At 30.1% G+C, this 20,581-nt stretch overlaps 7 protein-coding genes across 7 annotated transcripts, besides 2 other annotated features; 3 read left to right on the forward strand and 4 right to left on the reverse strand.

The window, feature by feature from the left end:
- Positions 1–1,090: 1,090 nt before the first annotated feature.
- TVAGG3_0931390 (uncharacterized protein) lies at positions 1,091–2,230 on the forward strand (the record flags this gene model as incomplete). The annotated part of the gene is made up of 1 exon (XM_001318963.1): positions 1,091–2,230. One exon carries the CDS (start codon positions 1,091–1,093, stop codon positions 2,228–2,230), a length of 1,140 nt encoding a protein of 379 aa, XP_001318998.1.
- A 1,429-nt stretch (positions 2,231–3,659) lies between these two features.
- Positions 3,660–3,866: a mobile genetic element.
- A 96-nt stretch (positions 3,867–3,962) lies between these two features.
- Positions 3,963–7,685, reverse strand: TVAGG3_0931410 (Ankyrin repeat family; the record flags this gene model as incomplete). The annotated part of the gene is made up of 1 exon (XM_001318962.1): positions 3,979–6,816. The coding sequence occupies one exon, from the start codon at positions 6,814–6,816 to the stop codon at positions 3,979–3,981; it is 2,838 nt and encodes a 945-aa protein (XP_001318997.1).
- Positions 7,686–8,316: 631 nt separating this feature from the next.
- Positions 8,317–8,986, forward strand: TVAGG3_0931420 (GTPase protein; the record flags this gene model as incomplete). The annotated part of the gene is made up of 1 exon (XM_001318961.1): positions 8,334–8,903. The coding sequence occupies one exon, from the start codon at positions 8,334–8,336 to the stop codon at positions 8,901–8,903; it is 570 nt and encodes a 189-aa protein (XP_001318996.1).
- A 166-nt stretch (positions 8,987–9,152) lies between these two features.
- TVAGG3_0931430 (uncharacterized protein) lies at positions 9,153–10,765 on the forward strand (the record flags this gene model as incomplete). Its single annotated transcript, XM_001318960.1, has 1 exon — positions 9,186–10,721. One exon carries the CDS (start codon positions 9,186–9,188, stop codon positions 10,719–10,721), a length of 1,536 nt encoding a protein of 511 aa, XP_001318995.1.
- A 279-nt stretch (positions 10,766–11,044) lies between these two features.
- TVAGG3_0931440 (ankyrin repeat and SOCS box-containing protein 4 family) lies at positions 11,045–13,018 on the reverse strand (the record flags this gene model as incomplete). Its single annotated transcript, XM_001318959.2, has 1 exon — positions 11,045–12,907. One exon carries the CDS (start codon positions 12,905–12,907, stop codon positions 11,045–11,047), a length of 1,863 nt encoding a protein of 620 aa, XP_001318994.1.
- Positions 13,019–15,576: 2,558 nt separating this feature from the next.
- Positions 15,577–17,325, reverse strand: TVAGG3_0931450 (negative stranded viral RNA replication; the record flags this gene model as incomplete). Its single annotated transcript, XM_001318958.1, has 1 exon — positions 15,730–17,325. One exon carries the CDS (start codon positions 17,323–17,325, stop codon positions 15,730–15,732), a length of 1,596 nt encoding a protein of 531 aa, XP_001318993.1.
- Positions 17,326–17,554: 229 nt separating this feature from the next.
- On the reverse strand, positions 17,555–18,516 carry TVAGG3_0931460 (uncharacterized protein; the record flags this gene model as incomplete). Its single annotated transcript, XM_001318957.1, has 1 exon — positions 17,976–18,353. The coding sequence occupies one exon, from the start codon at positions 18,351–18,353 to the stop codon at positions 17,976–17,978; it is 378 nt and encodes a 125-aa protein (XP_001318992.1).
- Positions 18,517–19,813: 1,297 nt separating this feature from the next.
- Positions 19,814–20,581: part of a mobile genetic element that runs on past the window's edge.

Here is a 20,581-nt window from a genome sequence, read left to right on the forward strand (position 1 = left end):
TGTGCTTGATAGAAGATGCACCAAATATTTATGGTGAATTTATAAGATTTTGAAGGCATTTTAGTTATTCTGTTAATTCAAGAAGGATAATTTGGATCTAAAGAGTGCTTATCTGTAGCGAAAATATTTTATCTTATACTTGTTAGGAGTTGCAATAAAGGAGTACCAATGATGGTTTGACAAATTTCTTTCAATTTTGATCTTCGATTTGATGTCCTCACAGATGATCCTGAAAGATTTATCATATCGAAACAATATTGATATGTGTCACATAATTACCAATTCAATTAAAATGACCAATACGTCTTTTTTCCCAATTCATGGGTTGACATTTCACACTCAATCAGTTTTGAATTATGAAATCACATAAATGCATAAAATTATCTAAAATTACATCAAAATAATAGTATTAATTCGCGAACTGAAAATTAGATCACTCAATAAATTGAGAACGTTGACGAATAAGCTTGAAGTATTTATAAACATGGTCCAAAAGTAGCTAGTTTTAAGGAAAAAACGAAAACAAATAATTGAGAATATGGTTGAAGAAATTTTCAAACCAATCAATTGAAAAGTATTCAAAAAATATTTTGGTATCGTCTGAATATAACAAATATATATGCTCATTATAATTTTTTGATTGCATTTTTGTGAATTTTCAATTTCATTTATGGATTAAATGATATTTTATACTTACATTTATTAAATAAATAATGTTATAAGTAATTACATCACTCAATACGTTATAATAACCTTATTAATTAGAATATAGATTCTCCAAAAGAATATGACCTTTTACTCTATATTTGGCAATAAGAAAAATCTTATTCAATATCTTGGAAGTCAAAAGTTGAATAATTTGATTAGATGATATTTTTATTTAATATTTTAGTTTCCAAAATTATAAAAGAATATTGAATTAATAACCGTAGGGATACTGTTTTTAAATTTTCAGAAAGTCCAATTCAAATCATCTCTCAGAAAATATCAACTGATGATCAAACTATTTTTATCTAATATTTACCATATATAACAAATTCACTAAAACTATTTTTTCAATGTACTCTTAAAATTTGCAATTTGTTGAATGATGTTTGTTCTAGCTCTAACTTTTTGCTGCTCATCTTTTTATAGAAAGTTCCTTCATAAAGACGAATCAAGTACATGGTCAACATACTTCCCTTCCACTACAATGCCTTCCATTACAAAAGGAAGAAATCCCAATCTTTCAGCAAACGTGAACTCAGCATCCGAATATTATCTCTCTTTTTGTGAATTCTCATTCATCAAAAATAACGCAGTTACAGTAAATGGCGCTAATATTATCATGTTGATTTCTGATTCAACGTTTTTCAACTGTTCCAAACTGATTACAAGCAGCTCGGAGAGTCACATATACGGCTGCATATTATCATTTAACGGAACACAGTCAAGTAAATTCCAGCAAGTTCGAGTTTGCGCTTCATTATGCAGATTTATTCTCGAGAACAATTCCTTATCCATCACAAATCCAGATAGATCATATACAGTCTCAAATATCTCCAATAGTTTCTATAGCGACATTTTTTCCTATAGTAAGTTGCAATACGGACATTTCGAATCCATTACTTCAGAAGAAAGTGCCTGCAGTGAACTCTCAACATTCTACTGCTGTGGAGACTTTCACCTTGGCCTTGGAACCTCTTACATGCGTACACACAACGCACTTTTCCAAGAAAACAATATAACTCATTGTTTCTCAAGATACTACGCAGACTTTTATCTAAGAGGTTACACAGATGATTCCGACATAAGCCACGCACGTACAAAGTACAACCAACTCGACAACTTGTACGTAGGAGACTTATATGTCCTGTTTTTCCAATGGACAGATGCAACCATGGAAAACACAAATATTCATGATTGTTTGGACATCAATGGCTTCTTCGGAACACTTTTCACAAGTAGTGCTCCGTTAACTTTCAAACATTGTTCGTTCATCAATCTCACGAAAGGAGATTTTTATACTTTTAAGTTCACAAACTTTACTTGTACAATTGATTTTATTGACACTTATTTTGAGGATTCAGGGGTTACAAAGTTCTCAAATCCTGTTACTTTCAGCGCTCCAACATGCGAATACATTGCTCCTCATGCAGATGAACAGAAACCTCAACTGCCTGAATCAAATAAGAAATTTGAGAGACCAATTAAAGGTCTAATGTATTTAGGCCTACAATGCATAGTATAATGCTAGTTTTTATTATTTATTTATCTTGTAAATTATTATTTTTTTGTCGGTTCTTCTATATTCAATTATTTTTTTTGCCGTTGAATTTTTGAATACTCAAAGATTTTGTAATCAATTGAATTTTGATTATTTTTACATCACAGGTATTTCATTTAATCATAATTTAAAGCATTATGAATAATTAGTCATAATTTTGAATATGAGTGACATTTCACACATTTGCCAATTTCCATGGTTGAGCTGTTGGAAAATATAATATGGATTCATATTCCATTTTCATTTTGTAAACTTTTCATGTGTTAATTGCATTTTAAATCTGATTTGAAAAATTGAAATGTTTACATATCTAATTTCTATGTAAGAATGAAGAAACTAATGGAGGATCTCTTAAGAAATTTTAAGTGTATCGATGATGTTTTATGAGTTATCCAATAGGATGAGACTTTTGAGAACTTTACACAAATTATAACGGAATAGTTGCGACACTTATTTATAAGCCCGAAAAAGTATCAAGCAACTATTAATATATATATATTCACTTTTTAATCATATTCCCTCCTCTCAAAAAGTGACTAATATATTTTGAATATATCATGTAAATATTTACAAAATTTTATAAAATTTCTTTATAAAACAACATTATATAATATCTTTAAAAACGCATTGGTGTCATCCATTTAGAAGCTCCCCACGTATTGGGATGATACAAATTGGCTTTTGGAGGCTGTCTATCATTATCAGCAACATGTTGGTTTTTCAATACCTATCTCATACCGAAATGGCTCACCAAAAAGGTGACATTTTTGGCGCCAATAATTTGATTTTTCTGATTCTTTCTATTTAGATATATTTATTTAATATTCATATTCCTTTATATTGCCTCATATTATTTCCCATTTTTAATCATATTATACAAATCTTTAATAATTTTTAATGTTTTGAGCTTCAAAATCTTGTTCTAACTATTTTCATTCATATATCCTAGAAAAAATTAAAAAGTTTTTAGAAATAAAAATGTTTGTATGTAAAGTATTGAAAATATTCTAGATGAGAAGACATTCTCCAGAAGAGATTGATATTGATTGGCTTTGTGAAGCCATCACAAAATCAAATAATGGAGTTAAGTTAACTGATATTTGCGCGAAAGCTAAAATAAATCATGAAGGCAGAGTTATATATAATCATACTATCTTAAAGTATTCCTAGAAATTTCCAAAATTAACCGAAATATAACTGTACAGAATTACTATTTTCGAGATAAAATTCATATGGAAATACTAATTCATAACGCTTTATGTTATATAAATTTAATTTATAAAAATTTCAAAATAAATCAAATTTAACACAATGAATATAACTGCAATCGAGGTTTTTGACGATTGATTCTTACGAGAAGTTTTCCAAACTTTGAGTTAATGTCTTGACATTAACTCAAAGTTTGGAAGTCTAATAAGGGGAATTGTAGGCTATGAGGCACTGATATATAATCAGTACCTCATAGCCTGCAATTCCCATTAGAAATCGGAGAAACTTTGTCCGCATAACTTATGATGCGGACAAAGTTTCTCCCATTTCTACTTAGAATGAAAGGGCAAGAGGTATATAGGTACACTATATATCTCTTGCCCTTTCCTTCTTACCTAAAGACTTCCAATCTTATTTTTTTTCCAATTTTTCCCCTAAATTTAAATCTTATATAATATAAATAAAATGCATAATATCAATCACAAAAATTAATGTTTATTTTTTTAATTAAAATTGCCGCGCAATTTAAGGTTTTCTGTCACTTTTTTTGTTAGCCATTTCGGTACGAAACGTTGGTTTTTCAATACCTTTGGAACTTTTGAATCAAGGAGATCTAAAATATATTTTGTATCACCATCAAATTTCTTTTCTCCAGTTTTGTAAAATTCAATGAGAGAAACAACAGAAGGGTTCTTTACCTTCTCGAACTCGATATCTAACAAAGGAATAAGCTTTTGAACATAGTATTTCTCGCCATTCTGTTCAAAAATGTTAAAAGCAGCCAAAAACGGTTCAAAACTTCCATGTGCATTAACATTGAATTTCTTTTCGATCAATAAGTCAAACATTGCTTTTCTTTCGTTTTTGATGACATATTCCAATAAATTCACTTCCTTAGAATATTTGAAATTATCTTCAGGCGCAAAATAGACATCTTGGATTTCATTTTTCTTCGAAACCATTAATTTGAAAATAGCAAATCTGTCGAATTTCACGGCAACGCAAATAGGAGAGATCATTCTCAAATCATAACTATCTAAATCCATCTTATATAAGACATCATCAACAAAATCAACGTTTCCAAAATAAATTGCTAAATACAAAAGTTCGATGTAAAAATCACATTCCAATTTTTCAGAAGTTTTGTTCATTATGTCAAATAAATTATTCATGAATTCAGTAGGGTATGTTCTGAGCATATCAATCAAATCTTCTTTGTCTTCATTACTAAGTTCAGAATCAAAAAATGAATAATAAAAATCATTGCAAAAAAGTGACACAAAAAGATGAAATTGAACTGGATATTTTGCAGAATTCCAAATTGGCTCAATAAATGACTTGTTTTTCGTTCTTGCATAAGCAACCAAGAATTTTTGATTACTTGGATATCCTGAATTATTTGGAATGTTCGTGAAAAGAGGAACAAAAGGATATTTAAGCAAAGATTTGATGTTTGGATTCGATTCCATTGAGAAATTAAGCATTTTTGGTATATATCCTTTATCAGAAAATCCTTGTTTGAATCCATGATCAGAAACGTATTGAATTAATTCTTTGTCATCTTTCGCAAAACATAAATGGAAAATTGTTTTTCCATCAACACAAAAACAATTTTTCGGAATATCAAAGTTTTCTATCAATATTTTCACTAATTCTTCATTGTTGTCGTTGATTGCAATGCCTAAACCATTAACTAAAGAAGTATTATTAATTTTGAATTTTGTCAAAACCGTTTTGACAAAACCATTTGATTTGTTTGATTGGCAAAAAGCACAAAAATGAATTTGATCAATTTCAATTGATTTGTCAAAATTAATTTGTAGATTCATTATATATTTCAATAATAATTGAAGAGCGAATGGGAACAAATCAATTTTCTCGAAATAATACTTTTTGTTGCCAACAAAAAATATTTCTTTTGAAATTATTTGGCCGGCCAAATACCTATTAATTTGGACATTATTTTCCAAATAATTTTCAACAATTTTGGAGAGTTGGACAGCAGATATATTCTTGTATTCAAAACATGATATTTCCATTGGAATAAAACGTGACAATGTCAAATTTTTCAATGCAGAATTTGTCACTTTTGGAGTAATTTCCAAGAAAGACAGCGCTGGTTCAATTTCGGATTCTGTGAACTGATGGAATTCGAAGTAATTCGACTTATCAAAGAAATAATTTTCCAAATCTTTGAAAGCAAATTTTGAAATTATAAAAGTTTTTGATTGAATCAAATCCAATTTTTTGTTTTCAATCAAATACTTACAGCATTTTTCATTGATTGTTAGTTTGTCAAGAAGAGAAATATCTCTAGAAATAATCTTAGGCCAGTCAGGTAAATTCTGATACAAAGGATTCCGGAAAATTCTCGTGTAATCTTTCGAATTCACTTTTGAAAGTTTCAAAACTAAATCTGTGTATTTCTCAGATGTCAAAGTTCTTTCTGAAAGAGGAATACTTATCAAAGAGTAATATAATATGTAGTTAATCATCTCATCAGTTGTTGTTTCAATAGAAAACCTCTTTGACAATATAATTTGTCCAACTAAATCATCATAATCTAGTCGTTTAATTTTATCAATTTTTTTGATAAAATTCAGATTATACAAAGCAAATAATAACTCCTGACAATATTGACCGGACCTGGTATTCATTAATATACCTAAAACATTAACACATGTTATTTTTTCGACAACTTCAATGCTGGAAAAGAAAAGATCATAAAAAATTTCAGAATTAATTGAAAAATAAGGATTATTCAGAGTTTTCAACAGCCTGAGACGAAGATCTACTGGTACTTGCATACAAACGATCGATTCAAATAATTCTGATGATTGTTTCGTTTCAAAAATTTCCACTTTTTGTTCAACTGTCAATTTTGTGTCAAAATTTTTAATTTTGAGCAAAGTATCAATCAGATTTTTCTTATCAGAGATTCTAGGGCTGTCTCTGACGAAACAGAAGAGTTTGAAGATTAATGAAGGATCAACAAATGTAGAATAACTGTTTCTTAAGCAATTTTGAATAAAACTGGTTCGTTGTAGTTCTTCTTGATCAGATAACCCGACTTCTGATATTCCTGGTGATAAATAAACATATTTGAGAAGCATTGTTTCGCGATTAAAATAATGTTTGTAATTTAATGCGCTAACTATGTTTCTAATGTACTCATATTGCTTCATATCGGATAATATTTCACAAACTTCTTCAATAAGCTTCATATTTTGTGATACTGTAAGATTGGAAAAAATATATTTTGATTTACACATAAGAATGACTTCAACAATGAATCTTGGTGTCGTAAAAGACTTCAATATGTTTAATGATGGGTATTCCATACAAGAAATGATGAAATTATGTGTAGATTCGAAATCATAATGATGTTTGTCTAAATAAAGCAATGCTTTGAAAGAGCATGTTGTAGAACTGACCTTCTTAAATTGATCATTAGTAACGTAATCGAATAATTCATCATTTCGAAAGTCTAATGCAGAAAATATTTGTGGATATGTAAATTGAACGTTATTTTGAAGGTAAACATTGAGTATATCGATATTTCCACCAATAAGTGCATAAAATGGGTCAAATTCCTGATGAGGATTTTGAGAAATAATATAATTGAAAATTTTAACAGAACCATATAGAGTAGCAAGCTGAAATGGATTTAATTCATGATTCAAGATAGATATATTACTATGTTTTTGTAAAACGAAGAGTTTTTCAAATTTTTCGACTGAATCTTCAATAAAAACTTGAATATCTGGATCAGTGTCTTTCCATGGACCACTGCTCTTATAAAGGTATGAAAAATTGTAAGGTAATTCTTGCTGTGACGAGAAAAGACGATAATTTGGATCATTAACGAGAAAACAGTAAACGAAGTTCGGAACGTTCAATCTGCAGCATAATGTTGATAGTAAATCATTTGGAAACTTTGATAGTAACTTTGCATTTTGAATTGCTCGTTTTGGCCGAATGTATAGAGCAATTCCTAACTCACGAAAACCTAGAGTTGGATATTGTTCCAAAAACTTCAAGATTTTCTTGACAGATCCTTCTAATTCGCTATCAAAAGAATATAATAAATTTTGAAATTCTTCATATTCATATGATTCAAGAGGTATTAAAACATCTTGAATTCTTTCATATGAAAGCGGATATTTAGCGTTCAAACTTATGTTTTGTGTATCAGGAGAATGATTTTGACCTTGAATTTTTTTTTATATTTTCAATTATTATTTGTAAGAACTCATAGAATTTTTTAACAATTGATAAGTATCAAAATTTAACTAGTTTTATTTTCATGGAGTTATGGATGCCTACGTATTGCAAAAAAGTGACGAAAAGTGACACTCCTCTTCTTTTCGCAGGGTTACTGATCGCTTGCTTTCTACTCAGCAATGTCTCAGATTTTCTTTTTTTAGGAGGAAACAAAGATATCATGAGCGAATGTTTGAAATATCAGAAGCCAAATATATTGTGCCTGGAATATGCAATTAAACTACTTTTCATATTCTTTGCGTCTATTCAATTGCTGTACGATATAAAGATCAATTTAAATCATTGCGAAAAATATCATAATCTTGAATCAAACAAATGATGTTGATAGATGCTTTACTTACTCATTAAATTTTAATGATTCATCCATTTCCCAATATTCCCTTCCACATGGTGCAATTATCAATGAACAATTCTGAGCCCATAACTTTATTTTAGCATAAATAGTTGATAATTCAATGAGGTAAGTCTCAGGCTATTGTTTTTTAAAATTGTTACAACTGAAATCAGTATTGTAATCTGATTTCCCTATCGAGACAAAAAGTGACAATAAAAAAAGTTTACAATTTCCCATCAAATGACAACATATGAATATAAGGTTGTTATGATCGGTTCTGTTTCAGTTGGAAAGACAGCAATTGCCAACCGCCTCCAGTTTAAGCGTTTTGATGAAGAATATCAGCCAACTGTTGGTGCTGGATACATTCCATACAGAACCACTTATGATGGTAAGGATATTGAGCTCCAAATTTGGGACACAGCAGGTATGGAGCGTTACAAATCACTTGGATCTATTTACTACCGCGACGCAAACGCCGCAATCATTGTTTATGATCAAACATCAAATGAGTCTGCGGAATCTTTAGAATCATGGTTGGAGAATTTCCGCCAGACAGTCAAGACACCATGCTACATTGCTATCGCTGGAAATAAAGAAGATCTCCCGAACAAAGTTGTTCCACCAGAGAAAATCAAAGATTGGGCATCACAAAACGGATTTGACTTCTATATTACTTCAGCCAAAGATGGAACAGGCGTAAATGAAATGTTTAATGCAATGGTCAAATATTTAGTTAAATCAAACAAAGAAGAAGCAACAAAGGGACCTGCTCTCAGAAAGACTAAGAAGTCAGGTGGCTGCTGCTAATACTGTCAATGTTTTAATAGAAATTTATCATTATTTTTATAAATAATCTTCGATTTCTTCGGTGTTATACATATCAATATAGGTAAAAATTACTTTTCATATATTTTATGTATGTTTTTCGTTATTATTCTTTAGATTCAAAGAATTTTAAATTTTTATTTGATTTTCTTAAAAAACTAAGTGAATATTTCAGCGTGAAATAGATAAACAAATACATGCTCACTTAATTGAAGAATAATGACATTTTATTGACATATGACCTGAAAATTGCTTCAAGAAAGAATGAAAGTTGCTTCAATCCTTTCATTCTTTGAGAAAGAAGAGATACCCAAAGGCAAGATATACTCAAGCAACAACGTTATGGTTATTTTTCACGATGAAGAGCCTTTAATGACATATTACACACAAAATGTCAAAAATACGATTACTTTAGAATCTCTTGATATCGATATGAATATATGCAAGATCATTGCAGTTGATATGCATAACGAAGGCAGACTATTTATGCTTGTTTCTAAAAAATCAACTCCAATTGCCTATTTTATTTCGATCAATAGCGATGATTCTACACATTTACCAAAAATAATACAGTTATGTTGTTCATCAGTGTCATTTCATAAGAAAATTCTGAGTGTTTTTATCCCACAGCCAAATATTTTTTGTATTATTTCAAGAGAAGGCATCAGTATTCATACAATAACACTGCAAACAATCTATTCGAAAATGATACAGATAAGAAAATGCGTTTATATCAAAAATTATATCATGTACGCTTCAAATAAAGGAGTTTCATTAATAAAGATCAACGATGACGGAACAATATCAGAGTTTCTTAAGTCCGGAACTACCCAGTTGTTTATTCCATTCACTCTCCTTATCCATCCTGACTTTTTAACCTTAGTTCAGTACGATACCAACAATAACATTGTTTTTCAAAGGATTTCGCATGATGGAAATATTCTTCCAAGTGTTTCTATACCTAATTTCTTCAATAACGGTCAAAATCCAGACCAATACAACTATCAAATGTTTGATGACGCTGTTTTAGTATCGGATGACAAATTCAATGCTGTCTACTTGGATATTTCTACATCAAAGGTCGTTTTCTTGTCGAAACAGTTCAAATTAGAAGAAAATTTACAAAAAATTATTTTTAATAAATTCGGATACAGTCAAACGCACAAATTTAAGATCCATATCAACTTCGACAGCATCACAGACATCGATCCAGACCTTATTGGCGCTGTTTTACGCCGTCATAAGTCATTATCTAGAGCATTGACACTTTTTTCACAAAGTTTGCAGCAAACGAAGACAGTTGATGGTATGAAGCTTCTTGTTAACGCCACAGCACCTTATGCTATTGATTCTGTGGCTCAAGTTCGTTATGTTCGAGCAATTCAATTTGCCAGCGTCGCAGAACCACACCTCATACTTCTAGCATTGATAAACACAGTAAATAACATGGGAGAGAAGATGATTGATGCCGCAAAGAACACAATTTTCGAACTTTTGGCTCATATTGAGTGCATTTTCACTATGAAGACATTGATTGCAATTTGGGGACTAAAACTTAATGAATATGCATTGCAGATCATTGCTCCTAAAATTGGAGAAGAAATTGACATAAATCCGGAATATGTCCAAGATATTCTTGTTTACGCTGACATTTGCATCGAATCTGATAAACCAGATATTGCAAAAAGACTTATATTAAGGTTTGTTCTTGAAGAAGAACAAAGTTCGAGAGATGTCAACCAAATTCGAATGAAATACAAAGAAAAGTTCGGCGAAGACCCGTTATCTCCTTCTTATTAAGAGATTTTTGTTTGTTATTATTTGTTTCTTAGAGTAAATCGGCTTAATATATTTAATTTCGCATGTTATTAAATAAGATCGACAAAAAACTGACAAATTGCTCTTGCAAAATCAATATCTTTATTAGAATAGCGAAAAAGTATAACAATCATACTAGGCACTATATATAATGATTGTTATAATAGTTTTTTATCAACCAAAAATATTAACTATTTAACATAGAATCAATAATTAATTAAAAGCCTTAAAATCGGCAAAAAATGGACCGAAAAGTAACTTTTAATTTTTTTTCCAAAAATCATTCAGCTTTACATGTCATTTTGTTAAATCGTAGCACCATGTAAAACAAGAAGATCGGCTGTTGCTTTGTATTCATTTTCTTTTGCAATGTGAAGAGCTGTTTTCCCATTATTATCTTTTTCATTGATATTTGCACCATGTGAAATAAGAAGTTCGGCTATTTCTTTACAATCATTATATGCTGCAGTATCAAGTGCGGTTATTCCATCTTCATCTTTTGCATCAATATTTGCACCATGCGAGATAAGAAGCTCGGCCATTTCTTTATGATTAAATTTTGCTGCTTTATGAAGAGGGTTTTTCCCATGCATATCTTTTGCATCAATATTTGCACCATGCGAGATAAGAAGCTCAGCCATTTCTATTTGATTTAATTCCGCTGTATAAAAAAGAGCATTTTCCAATAAATAATCTTTTTCATTGACATTTGCACCATGTGAAATAAGAAGTTCGACTGTTTCTTTATCATTTTCACGTACTGCTCCAAAAAGAGCGGTTTGTCCACCTAGGCGTTTTTCATTGACATTTGCACCATATGAGATAAGAAGTTCAGCCGTTTCTTTACTTTTATGTCTTGCTGCATAATGAAGAGCAGTTTCTCCAAAATCATTTTTTTCATTGACATTTGCACCATGTAAAATAAGAAATTCGACAGTTTCTTTTCTATTACATTCTGCCGCAAAATGAAGAGCGGTAACCCCTTGTAAATCTTTTTCATTAATATTTGCACCATGTGAAAGAAGTAGTTCGGCTAATTCTGCAGTTTCACGATAACCTGCAAAATGAATAGCTGTTCTTTCATAATGATCTTTTTCATTGACATTTGCACCATGTGAAATAAGAAATTCGGCTATTTCTTTATTATTATTTTGTACTGCTTTATGAAGAGCGGTTCCTTCAAAATCATCTTTTTCATTAATATTTGCACCATGGGAGATAAGAAGTTCGACTATTTCTTTATGATTAAATTCTATTGCTTTAAAAAGAGCGGGTTCTCCATGATATCCTTTTTCATTGACATTTGCGCCGTGTGAGATAAGAAATTCGACTATTTCTTTAGAATTTCTTTCTGTTGCTTTATGAAGAGCGGTTTCTTTGTAATTATCTTTTTCATTGATGTTTGCACCAAGTGAAAGGAAATATTCGCAAAGGGATGGAATACCAAATGTGGTTGAATAAACAAAACATTTGTTAACATCATTAGTTTGATCGAAATAAACTAAAAGTGACTCAAGATTTTTATGATTTACGCAAACATATAATTCGATCTTTATATTGTATTCATTCACCAAGAATGTAACAAAATCAATGTTGTGTGAAATAATTGCATATTCCATGCATTTTTGATTTGGCGTTTGAGATTTCAAACATTCGCTCATGATCTCTTGATTTCCACCTAAAAATGATAATTCTAGACATATATGAGTTATTGGTGAGTTAAATTTTGTTCTTAAAAACTTGAAACAATCAACTGCCCCATAGTAACAACATAATTCAAGTAATGAATATCCTTCGAATATATTTGCATATAATATGCTATGAAGTTTTTGATCTTTATCAAATCCTTCTCTTTCAGTGATTGCAATGAATGCTTCTATGTTGTTATTCATAATTGCTCTGAAGATTGGATTTTCTAAAAAGGGTTTGAGTAATTGTTCTGTCTCTTCTGTTTTGCTCAATTTAATTCCGTACTCTTCATCAAATAGGTACACAAAAAGCCTCGGAATATCGGGTACAGTCGTTACATGAAAATTATAAATAAAGAATTTTGCAAGTTTCAAGTATGACTTTGTATAGCGGTTATTATAAGGAATGAAGTCCAAAATATCTTTTACAAGATATGCTGGGGGACATTTCTTTGAATCAATCAGTTCTGTTTTGATCATTTTGTAAATTGAGCTTAAATCTTCTTCATTTTCCGTTTTTAGCTGATACAATGCAGCATATGAATCAATGTAGTTTTTGTTGACACTTCACAGTTCATTGTATTTGTCGGGATGAATGTCTTGATTGGACATTTAAAAATTTAAAAGTCCGAAATCGGCATTTCACTTCACAAAATATCTTTACAATCAATTACAATAAAAAAATTCCATGTTAAACATGTTGAAAACGACGCACACAAACATTTCGGAAATAACATTAATAATATTTGTCATAAATCAGTATTTTACCATATTAATTATCTTTTTATTTCATTACAAGAAACAATTACGGGATAAAAATGATGAAAACAATGTACACAAAGATTTCGGAAATAACAGTATACGGAAAAAGTGGGTCTTAAAATCATTTTGGGTCTTACTTTTAACTGCAAAATTCCCACAATTTTGAATACTTTGGCAAAAAAACTTGCAAAAACATAGCGTCTATATACTATGTATATTAGGATTTTGCAAAGTGTCAAAAAATAAAAAATTTTTTTAAAAAAATTTTAGGGAGTTCGAAAAAAGTAATGATTGTAAGAGATGGGAAGTATTTACGCTTGAAGTCGGAGCGGATATGAAAAGAATTTGTAGAGGCGCATATCTTGGTATGCAAAATTGAGATACTGTGTTGAAATCTACAAAATTCAAAATCTGACACAAGTCTCTCTGACCATATTAGACTCGTATTCTTTCTCTGTTGTATGAGATTTAATGAAAATGCTCGTTAATAGATACACATCTATTTAAAAATGATATCCGTTATTAAATCATATGCTCTGTGGACGCAGAAACTTGTGTTTTCGACTTTGTAAGTTGGCAATGAGCGATGCGAATGGGTCAGTTTGGTTAGTAAAGTCATCTAAGAAAAAATCGTTAATTGAACAATATGTAATAATTTTTGAAAATGAAGTAAACAGTATATTGAAATGTGCAGTATTAAGCTACTCTTTGACCTTGTAAGTTTTGATCAATTATGTAGCTGAAGGTATATTTGCAGGTAAGCAAGTTTGGAGAAAAATCTTATAGCTAAAAATAAAAATCGTATGAAATAATTATGTGGTTCATTTGTTAACGTGCTTTATTTTTGGGGTCGGAAAACCCAGGTTCGAATCCGAATACATCTTATTTTTTCTTTTTCATTATATCAATAAATTGTATTATACCCAAGAATTATTTTAATAAGAATCAATTTGGAATTTGAACCATGAATAATATATTTCGTATTTAAATACTCATATTTTTGTAAAATAATCTTTTCGGTTATATTACAATCAAATTACAAAACAGTTATAAGATTTTTTAATCCTAAATTCAAAATATATGAACTTTGATCTTTAAATTTTAAACAATTTTGAGAAAGAAATATTGTTAATCGCTTAATATTCTTATGTATATAAGTTGATTATGCAGCTGTGTGTCAAAATCCAATTTTTAATACCAATCTCATTTATTCTTCAAATTATTTTTATTATTATAATCATGAGATCTGGTATTATATGAATAACATCACATTTCAACATAAACGTGAATAAATTTCAAAATTGCAAAACAATCACCTCAATTTCTCTATTTATTCATATTAACTTATTTTCGATATACCCATTTAATTAGTTTCATGTATGTTAGCATGTGACAATAGATATTTGAAGCTTAAATGATGGATTGCCGAAGAAATTAACAAAAAATTCTTATATTTTTGATTTATGATCATACAAACATAATGACTTACAACAAATATCATTATAATACATAATTACCATAGTTGGATCTCAAATTAAAAATATATTATATTTGGATATTATTTTCAATAATTTTCAATTTTGCTTTATATGAGATTCAAACAGACCATTAGATACATGTTATAGCCAATCAATATTTTCATAAGAATAAAAATTTTTTAGAATATTGTTTTATGTTTTTTATAATTGACAGTCTATTTGTATCTACCTATCTTAAAATACATTTTATGTTTGTAATCGCTCTTCCACCTATAACAATTTAGAACAATTCTGAATATTTAAATGTTTTGATATGGATAATTCAGTTATACCAAGATTGACTAAGTCTCTTGGTATGAATAGTGAACTTGAGAACATTCACTTGATTCATATTAATAAATTCGTGTCAAATTCAAATAATTGTTATTAGTAATCTTAATTTATTCAATATATATGACTAAAAACAGTTTACTTGTTTCTTACTAATAGCAATCTTCTATTTATTTTTCAAGTATAAAAAAAAGAAAAAAAGAAATGCGTGGCACTTAATTCGAACTCGGAACCCCAAAAATAAAGCCAATCCGGCGGTTTTAACCGTTAGACTACACCTCAATTTCATACGAAGTAAATTTCACAGATATTTATGCGGCCCACTCTGTCAAAAAAATAAGACCAAAAGTGAGCTTAAGACCCAAATTTTCCGTATACTGTAACATGAAACAGATAGAAATGTCGAAAACACCATATACTTGCATTCTATCAACTAAAATGTCTCTGCAATTCATTATGTAAAAAAAAGTATCATTATTATCGTATTTTGAGATATCCTCATTAGGAATTAAACATCTTACAACTGTATGGTATTCATTATGATTTTAAGATAGGGTATATTATTATTATTTCGGGAATATCGAACTTCTCTCAATTTTACTATATAAAATGGCGAAGTCGAAATTTGTCGAAGATGTTTACAATATTCATTCAATATATTTTGCTGCTTCAATAAGTTAGATGCATTAAAAGCATTAAAACAAAAACACAAAGTGAAATATATTTTATTTATTAAGCAGAGAATTTACTACCTGATTTAGAGTTCCAGAATTTCACAACTCCGTCTCTATCTCCTGTAGCCAACAAACCATAAGTCTGACTTGCAGCTACACAATAAACAGGATGATCGTGAGCTTTTGAAGTTCCTCTAAGTTTGAAATTAGATAAATCGTACTCATAGATGTCACCTGTTGTAGAGCCAATTATTGCATCTCCATCGACCATAGCCATCTGTATTTTCTCAGAAGGTAATCCAGCTCTGTGGAAGTTTACTGATCCAACAACAGATGTCTCTTTCAAGTCAATGGATGCAATAGTTTTATCACATGATATAGACATGATTTTCGAAGCTCCCTGTCGGCCACAAACCTGTATAACTGGCTGTTTATGCGACTTTATTTCGAATACATGCTGTGATGATCTCAAATCATATCCCCTGATGTAGCCATCATAATGTCCTGTGATGACTAATGACTCTCCTTGCAAAGGAATGATGGAGTTAGGCGTGGACGACGAAATAATGGTGTTAACGGGTGCGGATCGCTGTATATCGAATAGTTTGATCGATTGGTTGCGACAACATGTAACAAATTTGTCATCTGTAATGAAAACTGCATCGTTGACGCATTCCCTGTTATCGGAATTGCAGATAACAAACCTGAAATCAGGAATCTTGTAAAAACGAACCGATCCGTCGTAACTTGCCGCCATCAAAAATTTATCTGATGGAGAAAATTTGATTGACATGATAGTTTTCGAGGAATCGTTAAGGGCAGCGATCTTACTATTGTTATCTGCACGTACTACAATTACAGAGTTGTCTTCTGAACCTGATGCAAACAAAGGTTGTGTATTTGCAAAGCAAAGAGAGGTAATTGTGCCACTTTGCTTTGTTGGATGGGCTTCCAGTTGAAGGTTCTTGATGAAGTTCTGGTTAAGAAGGAATTCTTCATGCGAGGAAGTGTCTTCTGGCGAATTTGAAGATTTCACGTTCGGAATATCGACTTTGAACTTAGAAGTATCGACTTCTGGAGCATCGGATTTGACGTAGTCTTCGTTTCTGAGGTTCATTTCGATCTCTTTGCTCTTTAAGAGCTCCATTGTAATTTGTTCACGATGATTCATGAGATCTGTGTATCTTTTCTGCATACCAGTAAGACCATCCCTTCTGAATGAAACTTCTTTGAGTTTTGTATTCTTCTCTTCTTCAAGCAATTTCGTATTTTCTTTTAATTTTGTGTTTTTATCTTCGAATTCTTTAACTTCCTTTTCGATTTTGTTTTTCTCGTTTCGTGATTGTGTGAATTCTTCTGCAATCAATTTCATATTTGTTTCTTCTAAATCGAATTGTTCTCTGATTTCGGAAATCGATTGCTGAACACCATTAATTTCTCTCTTAAGTTGTGCTGATTGTGAGTTACTATTAATTTCGTTTGTTAATTGTTCAACTTTGTTCTTTAATTCAGGAACTTCATTTTTCAGTTGATGGTTGATATTAAGATTCTCAACAATGGCATTTGACATCTTGACGTAGTCATCCCAAAAGCTTTGTGATCGTGATAATTTATCTCTGTCTGCAAGACAAGATAAAATCGAATTTAATTCCATTTTTAAATTTTGACAGTTTACGTGTTAATTTTCAATCAATTCTCTCTTGAAACCAGTTAATCTTATATCTAAAGCAACACAAAGGCAAGATCATGTAACGTAAGTCATCCACTAATATTTTCATAGTTAAAAAACATTTTTTTTTTACAAATTCATATTGAACAGTTTCAAAAGATAAAAATCACAGCAAAATAGTTAGGACTTAACTATATGCTATTATTGTGAGAGTTTAAATAGTTTATATACAAATAATTCACTAAAATCAATTGTGATTATTCAGGACAACATATTACCTCAGCTCTAGATTCATATAAATACATGATTTATGACGATTTTATGTAAAATATTTTTTATAATTGCTGGAATAGAAATTGTATTTATCTTATTTCATATTTTTCAACTGTGATGATTGATATAAAATATTTAATGAAACAAGATAGACTTTTTATTAGAAATAGATAAATATTTATACAAAAAAATTCGAAAATAGTGAAATAAATAAATCAATTGTAGTTAGCTGTTTTGGTATTGTCAATATATCAAACTAAAAATGAAATTTTCGGAGTATTCAGAAAGATGAAATATAAATCTTTGAAAATTCTGGAAAATTAAGGTATCATTATGTAGTATGAGATAGGTGTTAAGTTATATTACTGGTTTGATGAACCATTGAAAATGTTAAAAGGTTTTATAAAGTATTGGCCATCAAATAACGCTCCAGGGAATAGTGGTAATGTTGGTTTGCAAAGGCATAGTAAATATAATTCATTTTGCTTGAAAGCTCGAAGTACATATTGTCCATCACCAAGAACGAGGCCATCCATATCTTTTTCAAGCATAGATGGAGCCATTTGAAGCAAAGCTTTACTACCAGATAAGTGTTTTATTGGTGTTATGCTGACGAGTTGAAGTGATTTATCTGAAGGAATAAAACCAAGTAAATCAAAATCGCAGGTACTCCCTGGTATGTAATATAGTCCATTAGCACCAGCAAATTTGATATAATGGCTTTCTTTGTTTTGATCCATTTGTTTAATTTGTCACTTTTATTTCATTTGCTTCTCTGAAAAGAAGACTAAAAATAATCATTCACAAGTATACAACAATAAATTTGGCCAAAGCAAATGAATTACATTCATGTTAAGAGGTTAAAGTTTTAAGGAAATGGTATATAGTTCTTTTAACATTTGATCTCACGTAGCCCAAATATCCGACGGTTGTTTATGAGTAAGCACTTTTGTTACGTACTCATTAAAAAACTTTGTTATAAATTACGAAATTTTCTCGCTTTGGCTAAAAAGTGACAATCTGGACTGAAGCCACCCTTAAAATTTTTACATGTCCAATCAAGACATTCATCCCGACAAATACAATGAACTGTGAAGTGTCAACAAAAACTACATTGATTCATATGCTGCATTGTATCAGCTAAAAACGGAAAATGAAGAAGATTTAAGCTCAATTTACAAAATGATCAAAACAGAACTGATTGATTCAAAGAAATGTCCCCCAGCATATCTTGTAAAAGATATTTTGGACTTCATTCCTTATAATAACCGCTATACAAAGTCATACTTGAAACTTGCAAAATTCTTTATTTATAATTTTCATGTAACGACTGTACCCGATATTCCGAGGCTTTTTGTGTACCTATTTGATGAAGAGTACGGAATTAAATTGAGCAAAACAGAAGAGACAGAACAATTACTCAAACCCTTTTTAGAAAATCCAATCTTCAGAGCAATTATGAATAACAACTATGCGAATACTTCCTTTCACTTGGTGCAAACATCAATGAAAAAGATAATTATGGAGAACCTGCACTTCATAATGCAGCATTTAATAATAATAAAGAAATCGCCGAACTTCTTATTTCATATGGTGCAAACATCAATGAAAAAGATAATTATGGAGAACCTGCACTTCATAATGCAGCATTTAATAATAATAAAGAAATCGCCGAACTTCTTATTTCACATGGTGCAAACATCAACGAAAAAGGTAAAAATAAAGAAACCACTCTTCATAGAGCAGCAGAATATAATAGTAAAGAAACAGCCGAACTTCTTATTTCGCATGGTGCAAATATCAACGAAAAGGATAATAATGGAATCACTGCTCTTCATAATGCAAGTCGTTGTGAAAATACAGAAATTGCCGAACTTCTTATTTCACACGGGGCAAATATCAATGAAAAAGATGATAAAGGAAATACTGCTCTGCATTACATAGCATTTTCTAATAATAAAGAAATCGCCGAACTTCTTATTTCGCATGGTGCAAATGTCAATGAACAAGGTAAAAATGGAGAAACAGCTCTTTATAATGCAACACAATATAATCGTAAAGAAACAGCTGAACTTCTTATTTCACATGGGGCAAATGTCAATGAAAAAGATAAAAATGGAGAAACCGCTCTTCATAAAGCAGCAGAATATAATAGTAAAGAAACAGCCGAACTTCTTATCTTACATGGTGCAAATATTAAGGGTGCACACGAGAGGATCATGTAAACTTCAGAATTTAGAACCTTATTTTTAGGCATTATCTTGGCTACCTATTTAGGCTCGAAAAGCAAAAAATATCAAAAAATACAACTTGACTCCATTATGACCCTTTCATGAATGTAGTTTTTATCCGCTAGTATTTTCCCTTTGAATCTCTTTACAATTCGAAATCAAATTCAAATCTCAGTAGAAGAAAGTAAGAATCGACTTACTACGGTTGTGATACGAATAAATACATATATTTAATTATTTTTATTTACATAATAATTGCTTGAAGCTCATATTCCATCAAATTTTTAAATAAAAACATTAAAATGTTGAAAATGTTCATATATTTTAATAGGGTTTTGGCACTTTATTGAGGAATTACTACATACATAGTCGAACTGAACTTGATATTTTGAAATTTAAATTATTTATCAAAATTAAAATTTAACTTGAAATTTATAATTATTTAGTCATATTTTGCATAATTCTAAGTAGATTTTGTAAAAAATCAAGAAAGAAAAATTTTAACGTGCTTTATTTTTTCTTTTTTATAATAATACATATTATTATATAATTAACATATTCATAATGTTTCACCCTTTCAAAAATATAATCCTCCTCCTCTCAAATAAACGTACATACGGGTGGCTTCTTTTTTCAAAAAATTAAAATTTGAAATTTTGGGCTCAAATATTAGAGATTTTTTCAACTTTCAACGATATATGTTGTCTATATCAGACCTCCTTTCTTTTTGATACTTA

Source organism: Trichomonas vaginalis, chromosome I (genome assembly GCF_026262505.1).
Source record: "Trichomonas vaginalis G3 chromosome I, whole genome shotgun sequence".
Classification (NCBI taxonomy): domain Eukaryota; phylum Parabasalia; order Trichomonadida; family Trichomonadidae; genus Trichomonas; species Trichomonas vaginalis.